The sequence below is a fragment of the Gobio gobio genome (genome assembly GCF_949357685.1).
Source record: "Gobio gobio genome assembly, chromosome: 1".
Classification (NCBI taxonomy): Eukaryota; Metazoa; Chordata; class Actinopteri; order Cypriniformes; family Gobionidae; genus Gobio; species Gobio gobio.
In genome coordinates, this window is record NC_137097.1 from 87,032,180 (window position 1) to 87,055,158 (window position 22,979).

Genomic DNA, 22,979 nt, shown 5'->3' on the forward strand with positions numbered 1-22,979 from the left:
ACCCCATATTCCCACAGGACGCCGCGAGGGACACAGTCGAATGCCTTCTCCAAATCCACAAAACAAATGTGGACTGGTTGGGCAAACTCCCATGAACCCTCCAGCACCCTGTAGAGGGTATAGAGCTGGTCCAGTGTTCCACGACCGGGACGAAAACCAGACTGTTCCTCCTGAATCCCAGGTTCCACTATACATATATATTCATCTCAGTGTTAGATATTATATATATATATACTCATCTCAGTGTTAGATATTATATATATATATATTCATCTCAGTGTTAGATATTATATATATATATTCATCTCAGTGTTAGATATTATATATATATATTCATCTCAGTGTTAGATATTATATATATATATATATATTCATCTCAGTGTTAGATATTATATATATATATATAATCATCTCAGTGATAGATATTATATATATATATATAATCATCTCAGTGATAGATATTATATATATATATATATATATTCATCTCAGTGTTAGATATTATATATATATTCATCTCAGTGTTAGATATTATATATATATATATATTCATCTCAGTGTTAGATATTATATATATATATATATATATATATATATATATATATATATATATATATATATATATATATTCATCTCAGTGATAGATATTATATATATATATATAATCATCTCAGTGATAGATATTATATATATATATATTCATCTCAGTGATAGATATTATATATATATATATATATTCATCTCAGTGATAGATATTATATATATATATATAATCATCTCAGTGATAGATATTATATATATATATATATATATTCATCTCAGTGTTAGATATTATATATATATTCATCTCAGTGATAGATATTATATATATATATATAATCATCTCAGTGTTAGATATTATATATATATATACTCATCTCAGTGTTAGATATTATATATATATATATTCATCTCAGTGTTAGATATTATATATATATATACTCATCTCAGTGTTAGATATTATATATATATATACTCATCTCAGTGTTAGATATTATATATATATATACTCATCTCAGTGTTAGATATTATATATATATATATATATATATATATATATATTCATCTCAGTGTTAGATATTATATATATATATATAATCATCTCAGTGATAGATATTATATATATATATATTCATCTCAGTGTTAGATATTATATATATATATATTCATCTCAGTGTTAGATATTATATATATATATACTCATCTCAGTGTTAGATATTATATATATATATATATATATATATATATATATATATATATTCATCTCAGTGTTAGATATTATATATATATTCATCTCAGTGATAGATATTATATATATATATATATTCATCTCAGTGATAGATATTATATATATATATATAATCATCTCAGTGATAGATATTATATATATATATATATATATATATATATTCATCTCAGTGTTAGATATTATATATATATTCATCTCAGTGATAGATATTATATATATATATATAATCATCTCAGTGATAGATATTATATATATATATATAATCATCTCAGTGTTAGATATTATATATATATATATATATATATATATTCATCTCAGTGTTAGATATTATATATATATATATATATATATATTCATCTCAGTGTTAGATATTATATATATATATATTCATCTCAGTGATAGATATTATATATATATATTCATCTCAGTGTTAGATATTATATATATATATATTCATCTCAGTGTTAGATATTATATATATATATTCATCTCAGTGTTAGATATTATATATATATATATTCATCACAGTGTTAGATATTATATATATATATATAATCATCTCAGTGTTAGATATTATATATATATATATATATATATATTCATCTCAGTGTTAGATATTATATATATATATATATATATATTCATCTCAGTGTTAGATATTATATATATATATATTCATCTCAGTGATAGATATTATATATATATATATTCATCTCAGTGTTAGATATTATATATATATATATTCATCTCAGTGTTAGATATTATATATATATATATTCATCTCAGTGTTAGATATTATATATATATATATTCATCTCAGTGTTAGATATTATATATATATATTCATCTCAGTGTTAGATATTATATATATATATATTCATCACAGTGTTAGATATTATATATATATATTCATCTCAGTGTTAGATATTATATATATATATTCATCTCAGTGTTAGATATTATATATATATATTCATCACAGTGTTAGATATTATATATATATATTCATCTCAGTGTTAGATATTATATATATATATACTCATCTCAGTGTTAGATATTATATATATATATTCATCTCAGTGTTAGATATTATATATATTCATCACAGTGTTAGATATTATATATATATATATTCATCTCAGTGTTAGATATTATATATATATATATTCATCTCAGTGTTAGATATTATATATATATATTCATCTCAGTGTTAGATATTATATATATATATTCATCTCAGTGTTAGATATTATATATATATATACTCATCTCAGTGTTAGATATTATATATATATATTCATCTCAGTGTTAGATATTATATATATATATTCATCTCAGTGTTAGATATTATATATATATATTCATCTCAGTGTTAGATATTATATATATATATTCATCTCAGTGTTAGATATTATATATATATATTCATCTCAGTGTTAGATATTATATATATTCATCACAGTGTTAGATATTATATATATATATTCATCTCAGTGTTAGATATTATATATATATATTCATCTCAGTGTTAGATATTATATATATATATTCATCTCAGTGTTAGATATTATATATATATATTCATCACAGTGTTAGATATTATATATATATATTCATCTCAGTGTTAGATATTATATATATATATACTCATCTCAGTGTTAGATATTATATATATATATTCATCTCAGTGTTAGATATTATATATATATATTCATCTCAGTGTTAGATATTATATATATATATATTCATCTCAGTGTTAGATATTATATATATATATTCATCTCAGTGTTAGATATTATATATATATATACTCATCTCAGTGTTAGATATTATATATATATATTCATCTCAGTGTTAGATATTATATATATATATATATTCATCACAGTGTTAGATATTATATATATATATTCATCTCAGTGTTAGATATTATATATATATATTCATCTCAGTGTTAGATATTATATATATATATTCATCTCAGTGTTAGATATTATATATATATATATTCATCTCAGTGTTAGATATTATATATATATATTCATCTCAGTGTTAGATATTATATATATATATACTCATCTCAGTGTTAGATATTATATATATATATTCATCTCAGTGTTAGATATTATATATATATATATATTCATCACAGTGTTAGATATTATATATATATATATTCATCTCAGTGTTAGATATTATATATATATATATATTCATCACAGTGTTAGATATTATATATATATATTCATCTCAGTGTTAGATATTATATATATATATTCATCACAGTGTTAGATATTATATATATATATTCATCACAGTGTTAGATATTATATATATATATATTCATCACAGTGTTAGATATTATATATATATATTCATCACAGTGTTAGATATTATATATATATATTCATCACAGTGTTAGATATTATATATATATATTCATCTCAGTGTTAGATATTATATATATATATTCATCTCAGTGTTAGATATTATATATATATATTCATCACAGTGTTAGATATTATATATATATATTCATCTCAGTGTTAGATATTATATATATATATTCATCACAGTGTTAGATATTATATATATATTCATCTCAGTGTTAGATATTATATATATATATTCATCTCAGTGTTAGATATTATATATATATATACTCATCTCAGTGTTAGATATTATATATATATATTCATCACAGTGTTAGATATTATATATATATATTCATCACAGTGTTAGATATTATATATATATATTCATCACAGTGTTAGATATTATATATATATATTCATCTCAGTGTTAGATATTATATATATATATTCATCTCAGTGTTAGATATTATATATATATATTCATCACAGTGTTAGATATTATATATATATATTCATCTCAGTGTTAGATATTATATATATATATTCATCTCAGTGTTAGATATTATATATATATATTCATCTCAGTGTTAGATATTATATATATATATTCATCACAGTGTTAGATATTATATATATATATTCATCTCAGTGTTAGATATTATATATATATATACTCATCTCAGTGTTAGATATTATATATATTCATCACAGTGTTAGATATTATATATATATATTCATCTCAGTGTTAGATATTATATATATATATTCATCACAGTGTTAGATATTATATATATATATTCATCTCAGTGTTAGATATTATATATATATATTCATCACAGTGTTAGATATTATATATATATATTCATCTCAGTGTTAGATATTATATATATATATTCATCTCAGTGTTAGATATTATATATATATTCATCTCAGTGTTAGATATTATATATATATATATTCATCTCAGTGTTAGATATTATATATATATATATATTCATCTCAGTGTTAGATATTATATATATATATATTCATCTCAGTGTTAGATATTATATATATATATATTCATCTCAGTGTTAGATATTATATATATATATTCATCTCAGTGTTAGATATTATATATATATATATTCATCTCAGTGTTAGATATTATATATATATATTCATCTCAGTGTTAGATATTAATATATATATATATTCATCTCAGTGTTAGATATTATATATATATATATTCATCTCAGTGTTAGATATTATATATATATATATATTCATCTCAGTGTTAGATATTATATATATATATATATTCATCTCAGTGTTAGATATTATATATATATATATTCATCTCAGTGTTAGATATTATATATATATATATATTCATCTCAGTGTTAGATATTATATATATATATATTCATCTCAGTGTTAGATATTATATATATATATTCATCTCAGTGTTAGATATTATATATATATATATTCATCTCAGTGATAGATATTATATATATATATTCATCTCAGTGTTAGATATTATATATATATATATTCATCTCAGTGATAGATATTATATATATATATATTCATCTCAGTGTTAGATATTATATATATATATATTCATCTCAGTGTTAGATATTATATATATATATTCATCTCAGTGTTAGATATTATATATATATATATATTCATCACAGTGTTAGATATTATATATATATATACTCATCTCAGTGTTAGATATTATATATATATATTCATCTCAGTGTTAGATATTATATATATATATATTCATCTCAGTGTTAGATATTATATATATATATTCATCTCAGTGTTAGATATTATATATATATATATTCATCTCAGTGTTAGATATTATATATATATATACTCATCTCAGTGTTAGATATTATATATATATATTCATCTCAGTGTTAGATATTATATATATATATTCATCTCAGTGTTAGATATTATATATATATATTCATCTCAGTGATAGATATTATATATATATATTCATCACAGTGTTAGATATTATATATATATATTCATCTCAGTGATAGATATTATATATATATATTCATCTCAGTGTTAGATATTATATATATATATATTCATCTCAGTGATAGATATTATATATATATATTCATCTCAGTGTTAGATATTATATATATATATTCATCTCAGTGTTAGATATTATATATATATATATATTCATCTCAGTGATAGATATTATATATATATATATTCATCTCAGTGTTAGATATTATATATATATATTCATCTCAGTGTTAGATATTATATATATATATTCATCTCAGTGTTAGATATTATATATATATATTCATCTCAGTGTTAGATTGTTCGAAGTTCTTCCAGCTTCTTTATTCAGACAGCCTCAGATCCTGTCAACATCCGTTCACGCGCGCGCTGTTTGTTTGCGTGGCTTCCGGTCGTGGGCGGAGCTTCTGCACGTGGGTAACGCGCGCCGCAAACATGGCGGATCTCAGAGACGCGTCTTCAGATGAAGAGGAGAAAAACACACACCCAGCCGAGGACGAGAGCAACACGACACACACCGAGGAGAGCGAAGACACACACACCGAGGAGACACACAAGAGCTTCAGAGACCTGGTGAGACGCGCGCGCGTGCGTGTGCCCGCTTCAGTTCACGCGCACAGTCAGGCTATATTATTCAGACCCGTTATTTTACTGATGCGAAACGACTCTTTCTGAATCTAAAGACGGAATCTTTAACGGCAAGACTGTGTTGATTTCGCGAAACTGTGGTGCGCGTTCACTTTCCCGCCGCCTGCTGGTCAAGCGCGAGAAGCGCGCGCACGTCAGCCGCTGTGTGTTGCATATTTGGCCTCTGGTTTTCTCTCCACTGTACTTTATTATTCAGAAAGAGTTTTATTGCACATATGTTCACACACACACACACACACACACACACACACACACACACACACACACACACACACACAGGACTTGTCTGAGTTGTGTTTGTTTATCTCGCGGTGAGAGAAAAGTCAGTCTAGAGCTGGACCAGAATATGCGAATATTCGTTCGATGGGTTGGTATTCGATTTGCAAGTTTGTGATGCGAATATTCGTTCGATGGGTTGGTATTAGATTTGCAAGTTTGTGATGCGAATATTCGTTCGATGGGTTGGTATTAGATTTGCAAGTTTGTGATTCGAATATTCGCTCGATGGGTTGGTATTAGATTTGCAAGTTTGTGATGCGAATATTCGTTCGATGGGTTGGTATTAGATTTGCAAGTTTGTGATTCGAATATTCGTTCGATGGGTTGGTATTAGATTTGCAAGTTTGTGATTCGAATATTCGTTCGATGGGTTGGTATTAGATTTGCAAGTTTGTGATTCGAATATTCGTTCGATGGGTTGGTATTAGATTTGCAAGTTTGTGATTCGAATACTCGTTCGATGGGTTGGTATTCGATTAGCAAGTTTGTGATGCGAATATTCGCTCGATGGGTTGGTATTCGATTAGCAAGTTTGTGATGCGAATATTCGTTCGATGGGTTGGTATTCGATTAGCAAGATTGTGATGCGAATATTCGTTCGATGGGTTGGTATTCGATTAGCAAGATTGTGATGCGAATATTCGTTCGATGGGTTGGTATTCGATTAGCAAGATTGTGATGCGAATATTCGTTCGATGGGTTGGTATTCGATTAGCAAGATTGTGATGCGAATATTCGCTCGATGGGTTGGTATTCGATTAGCAAGTTTGTGATGCGAATATTCGCTCGATGGGTTGGTATTCGATTAGCAAGTTTGTGATGCGAATATTCGCTCGATGGGTTGGTATTCGATTAGCAAGATTGTGATGCGAATATTCGTTCGATGGGTTGGTATTAGATTTGCAAGTTTGTGATTCGAATATTCGCTCGATGGGTTGGTATTCGATTAGCAAGATTGTGATGCGAATATTCGTTCGATGGGTTGGTATTAGATTTGCAAGTTTGTGATTCGAATATTCGTTCGATGGGTTGGTATTAGATTAGCAAGTTTGTGATTCGAATATTCGTTCGATGGGTTGGTATTAGATTTGCAAGTTTGTGATTCGAATATTCGCTCGATGGGTTGGTATTCGATTAGCAAGTTTGTGATTCGAATATTCGCTCGATGGGTTGGTATTAGATTTGCAAGTTTGTGATTCGAATATTCGCTCGATGGGTTGGTATTAGATTTGCAAGTTTGTGATTCGAATATTCGTTCGAATGGTTGGTATTCGATTTGCAAGTTTGTGATTCGAATATTCGCTCGATGGGTTGGTATTAGATTTGCAAGTTTGTGATGCGAATATTCGCTCGATGGGTTGGTATTAGATTAGCAAGTTTGTGATGCGAATATTCGTTCGATGGGTTGGTATTCGATTTGCAAGTTTGTGATTCGAATATTCGCTCGATGGGTTGGTATTAGATTTGCAAGTTTGTGATTCGAATATTCGTTCGATGGGTTGGTATTAGATTTGCAAGTTTGTGATTCGAATATTCGCTCGATGGGTTGGTATTAGATTTGCAAGTTTGTGATTCGAATATTCGCTCGATGGGTTGGTATTAGATTTGCAAGTTTGTGATGCGAATATTCGTTCGATGGGTTGGTATTAGATTTGCAAGTTTGTGATTCGAATATTCGTTCGATGGGTTGGTATTAGATTTGCAAGTTTGTGATTCGAATATTCGCTCGATGGGTTGGTATTCGATTTGCAAGTTTGTGATGCGAATATTCGCTCGATGGGTTGGTATTAGATTTGCAAGTTTGTGATTCGAATATTCGCTCGATGGGTTGGTATTCGATTTGCAAGTTTGTGATGCGAATATTCGTTCGATGGGTTGGTATTCGATTAGCAAGTTTGTGATTCGAATATTCGCTCGATGGGTTGGTATTCGATTAGCAAGTTTGTGATGCGAATATTCGCTCGATGGGTTGGTATTCGATTTGCAAGTTTGTGATTCGAATATTCGCTCGATGGGTTGGTATTCGATTTGCAAGTTTGTGATGCGAATATTCGCTCGATGGGTTGGTATTAGATTTGCAAGTTTGTGATTCGAATATTCGCTCGATGGGTTGGTATTAGATTTGCAAGTTTGTGATTCGAATATTCGCTCGATGGGTTGGTATTAGATTTGCAAGTTTGTGATTCGAATATTCGCTCGATGGGTTGGTATTCGATTTGCAAGTTTGTGATGCGAATATTCGCTCGATGGGTTGGTATTAGATTTGCAAGTTTGTGATTCGAATATTCGCTCGATGGGTTGGTATTCGATTAGCAAGTTTGTGATTCGAATATTCGCTCGATGGGTTGGTATTAGATTTGCAAGTTTGTGATTCGAATATTCGCTCGATGGGTTGGTATTCGATTTGCAAGTTTGTGATGCGAATATTCGCTCGATGGGTTGGTATTCGATTTGCAAGTTTGTGATGCGAATATTCGCTCGATGGGTTGGTATTAGATTTGCAAGTTTGTGATGCGAATATTCGCTCGATGGGTTGGTATTCGATTAGCAAGTTTGTGATGCGAATATTCGCTCGATGGGTTGGTATTCGATTTGCAAGTTTGTGATGCGAATATTCGCTCGATGGGTTGGTATTCGATTAGCAAGTTTGTGATGCGAATATTCGCTCGATGGGTTGGTATTCGATTTGCAAGTTTGTGATGCGAATATTCGCTCGATGGGTTGGTATTCGATTTGCAAGTTTGTGATGCGAATATTCGCTCGATGGGTTGGTATTAGATTTGCAAGTTTGTGATTCGAATATTCGCTCGATGGGTTGGTATTCGATTTGCAAGTTTGTGATGCGAATATTCGCTCGATGGGTTGGTATTCGATTTGCAAGTTTGTGATGCGAATATTCGCTCGATGGGTTGGTATTCGATTTGCAAGTTTGTGATGCGAATATTCGCTCGATGGGTTGGTATTAGATTTGCAAGTTTGTGATGCGAATATTCGCTCGATGGGTTGGTATTCGATTTGCAAGTTTGTGATGCGAATATTCGCTCGATGGGTTGGTATTAGATTTGCAAGTTTGTGATGCGAATATTCGCTCGATGGGTTGGTATTCGATTAGCAAGTTTGTGATTCGAATGTTCGTTCGATGGGTTGGTATTAGATTTGCAAGTTTGTGATTCGAATATTCGTTCGATGGGTTGGTATTAGATTTGCAAGTTTGTGATGCGAATATTCGCTCGATGGGTTGGTATTCGATTAGCAAGTTTGTGATTCGAATATTCGCTCGTTGGGTTGGTATTCGATTAGCAAGATTGTGATTCGAATGTTCGTTCGATGGGTTGGTATTAGATTTGCAAGTTTGTGATTCGAATGTTCGTTCGATGGGTTGGTATTAGATTTGCAAGTTTGTGATTCGAATATTCGCTCGATGGGTTGGTATTCGATTTGCAAGTTTGTGATGCGAATATTCGCTCGATGGGTTGGTATTCGATTAGCAAGTTTGTGATGCGAATATTCGCTCGATGGGTTGGTATTAGATTTGCAAGTTTGTGATTCGAATGTTCGTTCGATGGGTTGGTATTAGATTTGCAAGTTTGTGATTCGAATGTTCGTTCGATGGGTTGGTATTAGATTTGCAAGTTTGTGATTCGAATGTTCGTTCGATGGGTTGGTATTCGATTTGCAAGTTTGTGATTCGAATATTCGTTCGATGGGTTGGTATTCGATTTGCAAGTTTGTGATGCGAATATTCGCTCGATGGGTTGGTATTCGATTAGCAAGTTTGTGATTCGAATATTCGCTCGTTGGGTTGGTATTCGATTTGCAAGTTTGTGATTCGAATATTCGTTCGATGGGTTGGTATTCGATTTGCAAGTTTGTGATGCGAATATTCGTTCGATGGGTTGGTATTCGATTTGCAAGTTTGTGATTCGAATATTCGTTCGATGGGTTGGTATTCGATTAGCAAGTTTGTGATGCGAATATTCGTTCGATGGGTTGGTATTCGATTTGCAAGTTTGTGATGCGAATATTCGCTCGATGGGTTGGTATTCGATTTGCAAGTTTGTGATGCGAATATTCGTTCGATGGGTTGGTATTCGATTTGCAAGTTTGTGATTCGAATATTCGTTCGATGGGTTGGTATTCGATTAGCAAGATTGTGATGCGAATATTCGCTCGATGGGTTGGTATTCGATTAGCAAGATTGTGATTCGAATATTCGTTCGATGGGTTGGTATTCGATTAGCAAGATTGTGATTCGAATATTCGCTCGATGGGTTGGTATTCGATTAGCAAGTTTGTGATGCGAATATTCGTTCGATGGGTTGGTATTCGATTTGCAAGTTTGTGATTCGAATATTCGCTCGATGGGTTGGTATTCGATTTGCAAGTTTGTGATGCGAATATTCGTTCGATGGGTTGGTATTCGATTAGCAAGATTGTGATGCGAATATTCGCTCGATGGGTTGGTATTCGATTAGCAAGATTGTGATGCGAATATTCGCTCGATGGGTTGGTATTCGATTAGCAAGTTTGTGATGCGAATATTCGTTCGATGGGTTGGTATTCGATTTGCAAGTTTGTGATTCGAATATTCGCTCGATGGGTTGGTATTCGATTAGCAAGATTGTGATTCGAATATTCGTTCGATGGGTTGGTATTCGATTAGCAAGATTGTGATTCGAATATTCGCTCGATGGGTTGGTATTCGATTAGCAAGTTTGTGATGCGAATATTCGTTCGATGGGTTGGTATTCGATTTGCAAGTTTGTGATTCGAATATTCGCTCGATGGGTTGGTATTCGATTTGCAAGTTTGTGATTCGAATATTCGCTCGATGGGTTGGTATTCGATTTGCAAGTTTGTGATTCGAATATTCGCTCGATGGGTTGGTATTCGATTAGCAAGATTGTGATTCGAATATTCGTTCGATGGGTTGGTATTCGATTAGCAAGATTGTGATTCGAATATTCGCTCGATGGGTTGGTATTCGATTAGCAAGTTTGTGATGCGAATATTCGTTCGATGGGTTGGTATTCGATTTGCAAGTTTGTGATGCGAATATTCGTTCGATGGGTTGGTATTCGATTAGCAAGATTGTGATGCGAATATTCGCTCGATGGGTTGGTATTCGATTAGCAAGATTGTGATGCGAATATTCGCTCGATGGGTTGGTATTCGATTTGCAAGTTTGTGATTCGAATATTCGTTGTTGTTGTTTAGTCGTGAACACCTGCATCCGTTCGAAACCTCATTCGCGCTTGCATATGTTTACACTATAAAATACAATACTTTTTTTCAATTATCTTATAGCCAAGCCATTTTTAATAGCCTCGTTGTACTTAATAAATATATTTGATCTATATGGCCGAAGCCATGTCTGAGCTTGCCTTTTGGGTTAAACTGCGTTCGTTTGACATTGTGGAAAATAGAATCATAGAATCTAAATGTGTTTTCCTTTTTACCCGTTAGAGATGTGGCGGTGAACATGTTTTCCCTCATGTTTCCCCTCATGTTTCCCTCATGTCTCCCTCATGTCTCCCTCATGTCTCCCTCATGTTTCCCTCATGTTTCCCCTCATGTTTCCCTCATGTCTCCCTCATGTCTCCCTCATGTTTCCCTCATGTTTCCCTCATGTTCCCTCATGTTTCCCTCATGTTTCCCCTCATGTTTCCCTCATGTCTCCCTCATGTCTCCCTCATGTTTCCCTCATGTTTTCCCTCATGTTTTCCTCATGGTTTCCTCATGTTTCCTCATGTTTCCCTCATGTTTCCCTCATGTTTCCTCATGTTTTCCCTCATGTTTTCCTCATGTTTTCCTCATGTTTCCCTCATGTTTCCCTCATGGTTTCCCTCATGTTTTCCTCATGTTTTCCTCATGTTTCCCTCATGGTTTCCCTCATGGTTTCCCTCATGGTTTCCCTCATGTTTCCCTCATGTTTCCCTCATGGTTTCCCTCATGTTTCCTCATGGTTTCCTCATGGTTTCCTCATGTTTTCCTCATGTTTTCCTCATGTTTCCCTCATGTTTCCCTCATGGTTTCCTCATGTTTCCCTCGTGTTTCCCTCATGTTTCCCTCATGTTTCCTCATGTTTCCTCATGTTTCCCTCATGTTTCCTCATGTTTCCCTCATGTTTCCCTCATGTTTCCCTCATGTTTCCCTCATGTTTCCCTCATGTTTCCCTCATGTTTCCCTCATGTTTCCCTCATGTTTCCCTCATGTTTCCCTCATGTTTTCCTCATGTTTCCCTCATGTTTCCCTCATGTTTCCCTCATGTTTCCTCATGTTTCCTCATGTTTCCCTCGTGTTTCCCTCATGTTTCCCCTCATGTTTCCCTCATGTTTCCCTCATGTTTTCCTCATGTTTCCCTCATGTTTCCTCATGTTTCCCTCATGTTTCCCTCATGTTTCCTCATGTTTCCCTCATGTTTCCCTCATGTTTCCTCATGTTTCCCCTCATGTTTCCCTCATGTTTCCTCATGTTTTCCTCATGTTTCCCTCATGTTTCCTCATGTTTCCCTCATGTTTTCCCTCATGTTTCCCCTCATGTTTCCCTCATGTTTCCCTCATGTTTCCTCATGTTTTCCTCATGTTTCCCTCATGTTTCCTCATGTTTCCCTCATGTTTCCCTCATGTTTCCTCATGTTTCCCTCATGTTTTCCTCATGTTTCCCTCATGTTTCCTCATGTTTCCTCATGTTTCCCTCATGTTTCCTCATGTTTCCCTCATGTTTTCCCTCGTGTTTCCCTCATGTTTCCCTCATGTTTCCCCTCATGTTTCCCTCATGTTTCCCTCATGTTTCCTCATGTTTTCCTCATGTTTCCCTCATGTTTCCTCATGTTTCCTCATGTTTCCCTCATGTTTCCTCATGTTTCCCTCATGTTTTCCCTCGTGTTTCCCTCATGTCTCCCTCATGTTTCCCTCATGTTTCCTCATGTTTCCCTCATGTTTCCCTCGTGTTTCCCTCATGTTTCCCTCATGGTTTCCTCATGTTTCCCTCATGTTTCCCTCATGTTTCCCTCATGTTTCCTCATGTTTCCCTCATGTTTCCTCATGTTTCCCTCATGTTTTCCCTCGTGTTTCCCTCATGTCTCCCTCATGTTTCCCTCATGTTTCCTCATGTTTCCCTCGTGTTTCCCTCGTGTTTCCCTCATGTTTCCCTCATGGTTTCCTCATGTTTCCCTCATGTTTCCCTCATGTTTCCCTCATGTTTCCCTCATGGTTTCCTCATGTTTCCTCATGTTTCCCTCATGTTTCCCTCATGTTTCCCTCATGTTTCCTCATGTTTCCCTCATGTTTCCCTCATGTTTCCCCTCATGTTTCCTCATGTTTCCCTCATGTTTTCCCTCATGTCTCCCTCATGTTTCCCTCATGTTTCCTCATGTTTCCTCATGTTTCCTCATGTTTCCCTCATGTTTCCTCATGTTTCCTCATGTTTCCCTCATGTTTCCCTCATGTTTCCCTCATGTTTCCCTCGTGTTTCCCTCATGTTTCCTCATGTTTCCCTCATGTTTTCCCTCATGTCTCCCTCATGTTTCCCTCATGTTTCCTCATGTTTCCCTCATGTTTCCTCATGTTTCCTCATGTTTCCCTCATGGTTTCCTCATGGTTTCCTCATGTTTCCCTCATGTTTCCCTCATGTTTCCCTCGTGTTTCCCTCATGGTTTCCTCATGTTTCCCTCGTGTTTCCCTCGTGTTTCCCTCATGTTTCCCTCATGTTTCCCTCGTGTTTCCCTCATGGTTTCCTCATGTTTCCCTCATGTTTCCCTCGTGTTTCCCTCATGTTTCCCTCGTGTTTCCCTCGTGTTTCCCTCATGTTTCCCTCATGTTTCCCTCATGTTTCCCTCGTGTTTCCCTCATGTTTCCCCTCATGTTTCCTCATGTTTCCCCTCATGTTTCCTCATGTTTCCCTCATGTTTCCCTCATGTCTCCCTCATGTTTCCCTCATGTTTCCTCATGTTTCCCTCATGTTTCCCTCATGTTTCCCTCGTGTTTCCCTCATGGTTTCCTCATGTTTCCCTCATGTTCCCTCATGTTTCCTCATGTTTCCCTCATGTTTCCCTCATGTTTCCTCATGTTTCCCTCATGTTTCCCTCATGTTCCCTCATGGTTTCCTCATGTTTCCCTCATGTTTCCCTCGTGTTCCCTCATGGTTCCCTCATGTTTCCCTCATGTTTCCCTCATGTTTCCCTCATGTTTCCCTCATGTTTCCTCATGGTTTCCTCATGTTTCCCTCATGTTCCCTCATGGTTTCCTCATGTTTCCCTCATGTTTCCCTCATGTTTCCTCATGGTTTCCTCATGTTTCCCTCATGTTCCCTCATGGTTTCCTCATGTTTCCCTCATGTTTCCCTCGTGTTTCCCTCATGGTTTCCTCATGTTTCCCTCATGTTCCCTCATGTTTCCTCATGTTTCCCTCATGTTTCCCTCATGTTTCCTCATGTTTCCCTCATGTTTCCCTCATGTTCCCTCATGGTTTCCTCATGTTTCCCTCATGTTTCCCTCATGTTCCCTCATGGTTCCCTCATGTTTCCCTCATGTTTCCCTCATGTTTCCCTCATGTTTCCCTCATGTTTCCTCATGGTTTCCTCATGTTTCCCTCATGTTCCCTCATGGTTTCCTCATGTTTCCCTCATGTTTCCCTCATGTTTCCCTCATGTTTCCCTCATGTTTCCCTCATGTTTCCTCATGTTTCCCTCATGTTTCCCTCATGTTTCCTCATGTTTCCCTCATGTTTCCCTCATGTTTCCCTCATGTTTTCCTCATGTTTCCCTCATGTTTCCTCATGTTTCCTCATGTTTCCCTCATGTTTCCCTCATGTTTCCCTCATGTTTCCTCATGTTTCCTCATGTTTTCCTCATGTTTCCTCATGTTTCCTCATGTTTCCCTCATGTTTCCCTCATGTTTCCCTCATGTTTCCTCATGTTTCCTCATGTTCCCTCATGTTTCCCTCATGTTTCCCTCATGTTTCCCTCATGTTTCCCTCGTGTTTCCCTCGTGTTTCCCTCGTGTTTCCCTCATGTTTCCCTCATGTTTCCCTCATGTTTCCCTCATGTTTCCCTCATGTTTCCTCATGTTTCCTCATGTTTCCTCATGTTCCCTCATGTTTCCCTCATGTTTCCCTCATGTTTCCCTCATGTTTCCCTCATGTTTTCCCTCATGTTTCCCTCATGTTTCCCTCGTGTTTCCCTCGTGTTTCCCTCGTGTTTCCCTCATGTTTCCCTCATGGTTTCCTCATGTTTCCTCATGTTTCCCTCGTGTTTCCCTCGTGTTTCCCTCGTGTTTCCTCATGTTTCCCTCATGTTTCCCTCATGTTTCCTCATGTTTCCCTCATGTTTCCCTCATGGTTTCCTCATGTTTTCTTCATGTTTCCTCATGTTTCCCTCATGTTTCCCTCATGTTTCCTCATGTTTTCCTCATGTTTCCCTCATGGTTTCCTCATGTTTTCTTCATGTTTCCTCATGTTTCCCTCATGTTTCCTCATGTTTTCCTCATGTTTCCCTCATGGTTTCCTCATGTTTTCTTCATGTTTCCCTCATGTTTCCCTCATGTTTCCCTCATGTTTCCCTCATGTTTCCCTCATGTTTCCTCATGTTTCCTCATGTTCCCTCATGTTTCCCTCATGTTTCCCTCGTGTTTCCCTCGTGTTTCCTCATGTTTCCCTCGTGTTTCCCTCATGTTTCCCTCATGTTTCCCTCGTGTTTCCCTCGTGTTTCCTCATGTTTCCCTCATGTTTCCCTCATGTTTCCCTCATGTTTCCCTCATGTTTCCCTCATGTTTCCTCATGTTTCCCTCATGTTTCCCTCATGTTTCCCTCATGTTTCCCTCATGTTTCCTCATGTTTCCTCATGTTTCCTCATGTTCCCTCATGTTTCCCTCATGTTTCCTCATGTTTCCCTCATGTTTTCCTCATGTTTCCCTCATGTTTCCCTCATGTTTCCCTCATGTTTCCCTCATGTTTCCCTCATGTTTCCTCATGTTTCCCTCATGTTTCCCTCATGTTTCCCTCATGTTTCCCTCATGTTTCCTCATGTTTCCCTCATGTTTCCCTCATGTTTCCCTCATGTTTCCCTCATGTTTCCTCATGTTTTCCTCATGTTTCCCTCATGTTTCCCTCATGTTTCCCTCATGTTTCCTCGTGTTTCCTCGTGTTTCCTCGTGTTTCCCTCATGTTTCCTCATGTTTCCTCATGTTTCCCTCATGTTTCCCTCATGTTTCCCTCATGTTTCCTCATGTTTCCCTCATGTTTCCCTCATGTTTCCCTCATGTTTCCCTCATGTTTCCCTCATGTTTCCTCATGTTTCCCTCATGTTTCCCTCATGTTTCCCTCATGTTTCCCTCATGTTTCCTCATGTTTTCCTCATGTTTTCCTCATGTTTCCCTCATGTTTCCCTCATGTTTCCTCGTGTTTCCTCGTGTTTCCCTCATGTTCCCTCATGTTTCCCTCATGTTTCCTCATGTTTCCCTCATGTTTCCCTCATGTTTCCTCATGTTTCCCTCATGTTTCCTCATGTTTCCCTCATGTTCCCTCATGTTTCCCTCATGTTTCCTCATGTTTCCCTCATGGTTTCCCTCATGTTTCCTCATGTTTCCCTCATGTTTCCCTCATGTTTCCTCATGTTTCCTCATGTTTTCCTCATGTTTCCCTCATGTTTCCCTCATGTTTCCCTCATGTTTCCTCATGTTTCCTCATGTTTCCCTCATGTTTCCCTCATGTTTCCCTCATGGTTCCCTCATGTTTCCTCATGGTTTCCCTCATGTTTCCCTCATGTTTCCCTCATGGTTTCCTCATGTTTCCCTCATGTTTCCCTCATGGTTCCCTCATGTTTCCTCATGGTTTCCCTCATGTTTCCCTCATGGTTCCCTCATGTTTCCCTCATGTTTCCCTCATGGTTCCCTCATGTTTCCTCATGTTTCCCTCATGTTTCCCTCATGTTTCCCTCATGTTTTCTTCATGTTTCCTCATGTTTCCCTCATGTTTCCTCATGTTTCCTCATGTTTCCCTCATGTTTCCCTCATGTTTCCTCATGTTTCCCTCATGTTTCCCTCATGTTTCCCTCATGTTTCCCTCATGTTTCCCTCATGTTTCCCTCATGGTTTCCCTCATGTTTCCCTCATGTTTCCCTCATGTTTCCTCATGTTTCCCTCATGTTTCCTCATGTTTCCTCATGTTTCCCTCATGTTTCCCTCATGTTTCCTCATGTTTCCCTCATGTTTCCTCATGTTTTCCTCATGTTTCCCTCATGGTTTCCCTCATGTTTCCTCATGTTTCCCTCATGGTTTCCTCATGGTTTCCCTCATGTTTCCCTCATGTTTCCCTCATGGTTTCCTCATGGTTTCCTCATGTTTCCTCATGTTTCCCTCATGTTTCCCTCATGTTTCCTCATGGTTTCCCTCATGTTTCCCTCATGGTTCCCTCATGTTTCCTCATGTTTCCCTCATGTTTCCCTCATGTTTCCCTCATGTTTCCCTCATGTTTCCCTCATGTTTTCTTCATGTTTCCTCATGTTTCCCTCATGTTTCCTCATGTTTCCTCATGTTTCCCTCATGTTTCCCTCATGTTTCCCTCATGTTTCCCTCATGGTTCCCTCATGGTTCCCTCATGTTTCCCTCATGTTTCCCTCATGTTTCCCTCATGTTTCCCTCATGGTTCCCTCATGTTTCCTCATGTTTCCCTCATGTTTCCCTCATGTTTCCCTCATGTTTTCTTCATGTTTCCTCATGTTTCCCTCATGTTTCCTCATGTTTCCTCATGTTTCCCTCATGGTTTCCCTCATGTTTCCTCATGTTTCCCTCATGTTTCCCTCATGTTTCCTCATGTTCCCTCATGTTTCCCTCATGTTTCCCTCATGTTTCCCTCATGTTTCCCTCATGTTTCCCTCATGGTTTCCCTCATGTTTCCCTCATGTTTCCCTCATGTTTCCCTCATGTTTCCCTCATGGTTTCCCTCATGTTTCCCTCATGTTTCCCTCATGTTTCCCTCATGGTTTCCCTCATGTTTCCTCATGTTTCCCTCATGGTTTCCTCATGGTTTCCTCATGTTTCCCTCATGTTTCCCTCATGTTTCCCTCATGTTTCCCTCATGGTTTCCTCATGGTTTCCCTCATGGTTTCCTCATGGTTTCCTCATGTTTCCCTCATGTTTCCCTCATGGTTTCCCTCATGGTTTCCCTCATGTTTCCCTCATGTTTCCCTCATGTTTCCCTCATGTTTCCCTCATGGTTTCCCTCATGTTTCCTCATGTTTCCCTCATGGTTTCCTCATGGTTTCCTCATGTTTCCCTCATGTTTCCCTCATGTTTCCCTCATGGTTTCCTCATGGTTTCCTCATGGTTTCCCTCATGTTTTCCTCATGTTTCCCTCATGTTTCCTCATGTTTCCCTCATGGTTTCCTCATGTTTCCCTCATGGTTTCCCTCATGTTTCCTCATGTTTCCCTCATGTTTCCCTCATGTTTCCCTCATGTTTCCCTCATGGTTTCCTCATGTTTCCCTCATGGTTTCCTCATGGTTTCCTCATGGTTTCCCTCATGTTTCCCTCATGTTTTCCTCATGTTTCCCTCATGTTTCCCTCATGTTTCCTCATGTTTCCCTCATGGTTTTCCTCATGGTTTCCTCATGGTTTCCCTCATGTTTCCCTCATGTTTTCCTCATGTTTCCCTCATGTTTCCCTCATGTTTCCTCATGTTTCCCTCATGTTTCCCTCATGTTTCCTCATGTTTTCCTCATGTTTCCTCATGTTTCCCTCATGGTTTCCCTCATGTTTCCTCATGTTTCCCTCATGTTTCCCTCATGTTTCCCTCATGTTTCCCTCATGGTTTCCTCATGTTTCCCTCATGGTTTCCTCATGTTTCCCTCATGGTTTCCCTCATGGTTTTCCTCATGGTTTCCTCATGTTTCCCTCATGTTTCCCTCATGGTTTCCCTCATGTTTCCTCATGTTTTCCTCATGTTTCCTCATGTTTCCCTCATGTTTCCCTCATGTTTTCCTCATGTTTCCCTCATGTTTCCTCATGTTTCCCTCATGGTTTTCCTCATGGTTTCCTCATGTTTCCCTCATGTTTCCCTCATGGTTTCCCTCATGTTTCCTCATGTTTCCCTCATGGTTTCCTCATGTTTCCTCATGGTTTCCTCATGGTTTCCCTCATGTTTCCCTCATGTTCCCTCATGGTTTCCTCATGGTTTTCGCAATGACATTCGCAGGCTTCCTTGCACAGGATAAGCGCTGTGAGAAACTGATGTCACGCTTACCGTGTGTGTTCTCGCCCGCTGGTGTTTTCCTTACAAACGCTCAACGAAGGCTTCATTCATGTCGTCAGGAATGCAGTGTGTGCGTATATTTAAAAATAAGAAACTCACTGACAGAAGGTTTTCCATTTCAAATGCTCACGCGGCGCTTTGTGAAGAGTGCTCGCGAGCACGCGTCTGACAGAAGATAAAGAGTTTAAAAAATAATCGCATATTAAATCGCAATCGCAATATTGGTTAAAAAAATCGCAATTCGATTTTTTTCCAAAATCGTTCAGCCCTAAGCACAATGACAAACTCCCTTAAATAGGCGCTCTTACATCGCTATAAAACCCTATATTCCGCGATCATCGTGTGATTTATCTCCTCATGATCTGATGAGCTGAGACGCCGTTAGTTTGGCTCGAGTGGCACGTTCAGTTCTTTAATTGTAGTTAGTCTTAGAGCCCTTGAGGGCCTCAGATCTGGCCCTAGCCCGGCCCTGTCCCACAGCTCACCAAAACTATCGCCCGAGTCCCGTGATTTTTTATTTTTAGATAAAAATATTAGACCTACACATCGTTGCAGCCATTAAAATAGTTCAGTTTTGTTTTTAATGTCAAAGTAGTTATATTTAGTTTTGTTTCTTTATTAAGTTAAATTAGAAAAATGTTTAAAGCATTTTTTTGTTTGTTAAATTAAAGTTTTTGTTTTTTAAAGTAATGACCAAGCGGCTGACAGTGATTTAACAAAACAATGTTTGATCAATTTAGCCTCTTAAATCAACACTGGACTCGTCTTATAATAAAACCCATAGATATGAAACACTTCACAGTGTGAGTTTAAACGTTTCGCCTATACTATCACCACCACAGTAAAGACGCATTCTTGACAAGCTGAGGCTGTTCGCAACGCCGCAAGCGAAACAAATAAAGTGAAGTGACATGTTTTTTTATTTATTTATTTATTTAATTAGTTTTTTTATTTTAGTGCCATATAGAACCTTTTTATTTTAGTAAACATTCCTCCCTATTACACACTGTTGCAGCCATTAAAATAGTTCAGTTTTGTTTTTGATGTCAAAGTAGTTATATTTTATGTTATCTTTTGTTTCGTTTCTTTATTAAGTTAATTTAGAAAAATGTTTAAAGCATATTTTTGATTGGTAAATTAAAGTTTTTGTTTTTTAAAGTAACGACCAAGCGGACTGAGTGAGTTAACCACACATGTTTGATAGGGTTAGGGTTACGGTTAGGGTTATGTTTGATAGGGTTAGGGTTACGGTTAGGGTTATGTTTGATAGGGTTAGGGTTACGGTTAGGGTTATGTTTGATAGGGTTAGGGTTACGGTTAGGGTTATGTTTAATAGGGGTGGGGGAAAATTCGATTCTTAGTTGCATCGCGATGCGGACGTGGACGATTCTGAATCAATTCACAAATTTCTAAAAATGGATTTTCTAAATGTTGATAGCACAATGTGGCGTCAGCGCGCACACAACAGAGACGCATGATAACTGAGCCTCATCAGACCCTCGGCATTAAAGCTAGCGTATATATATATATGCACTGGCTTCTAGAAGTCGAAGGGGAAAATAACCTGGACAAGAGCCACAATATATGCAAGTTGTGTCAAACTAAACTAAAATATTAGTATTTTACATGCGAGCGTGTGATGGCGTGATCTGAGCGTGTGATGGCGTGATATTAGCGTGTGCTGTGTTTCAGGGCGTCACGGAGGTCCTGTGTGAAGCCTGCGATCAGCTGGGCTGGAAAACACCCACCAAGATCCAGATCGAGGCCATTCCTGTGGCTCTGGAGGGTGAGCGGCCGCACACACACACACACACACACACACACACACAAAAACACACACACACACACACACACACACACACACACACACACACACACACACACACACACTCTCACACACACTAGGGGTGGTTAATCTGTCTGATTTCCCGATTCGATTCGATTACGATTATTGAAGTCCCGATTCGATTACAGTCGATTTTCGATTATTAACGATTCTCGATTAGCGATTATTGATTTTCCATTTCACAACAGTAAACGAAAATACACTACAAAGTGATTGCAGTATAAAAAAAAGTCAGCTACTGAATTACTTAACTCTTTTATTGAGTAACAACAACTGAAAGCACTTGTCGTGAAGTGTTGTGTAGTTACACAGAAATGAATACATCACATTGTGTTGTGACTCATCAAGTTGAACTAAACAATAACAAATCAGTGTTTCCCCTAGGTTTACAGCTTTGGGGGGGGGGACCTCCCGAAACTACTAGTGTCGCGGAGCGGGAGTGTTACGGATACGTGGTGTTGCCATAGACAATAAATTAATTAATTTGGTAAATAAATATAAACAACATTTATTTATACATCACACAACTATTTACAACACAACAGAGGTTGGCTTTGCTTGAGTTGTTGCTCTGGATTTTGTTGCTTTTAAGAAAAAAAAACTAATTTTTTCCTGTTTAGGTTCGTCACCTTCTCCATTGCATTTTTACATTTTTACCATTAAAGTTACTACACGCAAATCCGTGTTTTTTTTTTGTTGTTGTTTTTTTGGGGGGGAATATATTTCAGGGCTCAATGCTAAGGATTTTTTTTGGGGGTTCAAATTTTTACTTGCCCTGTCAGAATTTTCACTGACCCCACCACAAAAAAAACGACAAATAAAATAAAATAGGCCTAGTATTGTTTTTGAGCCATATAAGCTTAATAAATAAGGTTATGATGACTCTAAAAACTAATATCCTAACTCATATATTTTTTTAATATTGTTAAAGACCATCAGTAATAAAATAAGAACAAATAATCAAATTATGAGCAAATGCACAAATAAATACAGCAGAACAAACATATACAAATGAAATAAAGTTATTTTCATGTAGGTCTAAACTAGATTGTCAGGTACAAAAATAGTAATCAAATGTAAAATATCACTGCATAGTCTGCATAAAAGTATATGCCACTGCATATAAATACAGATTAACCCTTATTAAAAGTTATTCAGTCAAGAGCAGTGAGTGATTTTTTTTTTGTCTTTTGTTATCTCAATATTTATATAGCCAATGACGATATTTTCCGGCGTTCCATGTGTGTTCA

At 36.1% G+C, this 22,979-nt stretch overlaps 1 protein-coding gene across 1 annotated transcript in view; it reads left to right on the forward strand.

Moving 5' to 3' along the window:
- Nucleotides 1-6,104: 6,104 nt before the first annotated feature.
- The window catches only part of ddx47 (DEAD (Asp-Glu-Ala-Asp) box polypeptide 47), a 32,545-nt gene continuing 15,670 nt past the window's right edge, over nucleotides 6,105-22,979 (forward strand). Inside the window, exons 1-2 of the mRNA XM_079823410.1 lie at nucleotides 6,105-6,282; nucleotides 21,576-21,669. Coding sequence (XP_079679536.1) covers nucleotides 6,145-6,282; nucleotides 21,576-21,669 — 232 coding nt within the window. The 5' untranslated portion in view covers nucleotides 6,105-6,144. The remainder of the gene's footprint in view (nucleotides 6,283-21,575; nucleotides 21,670-22,979) is intronic.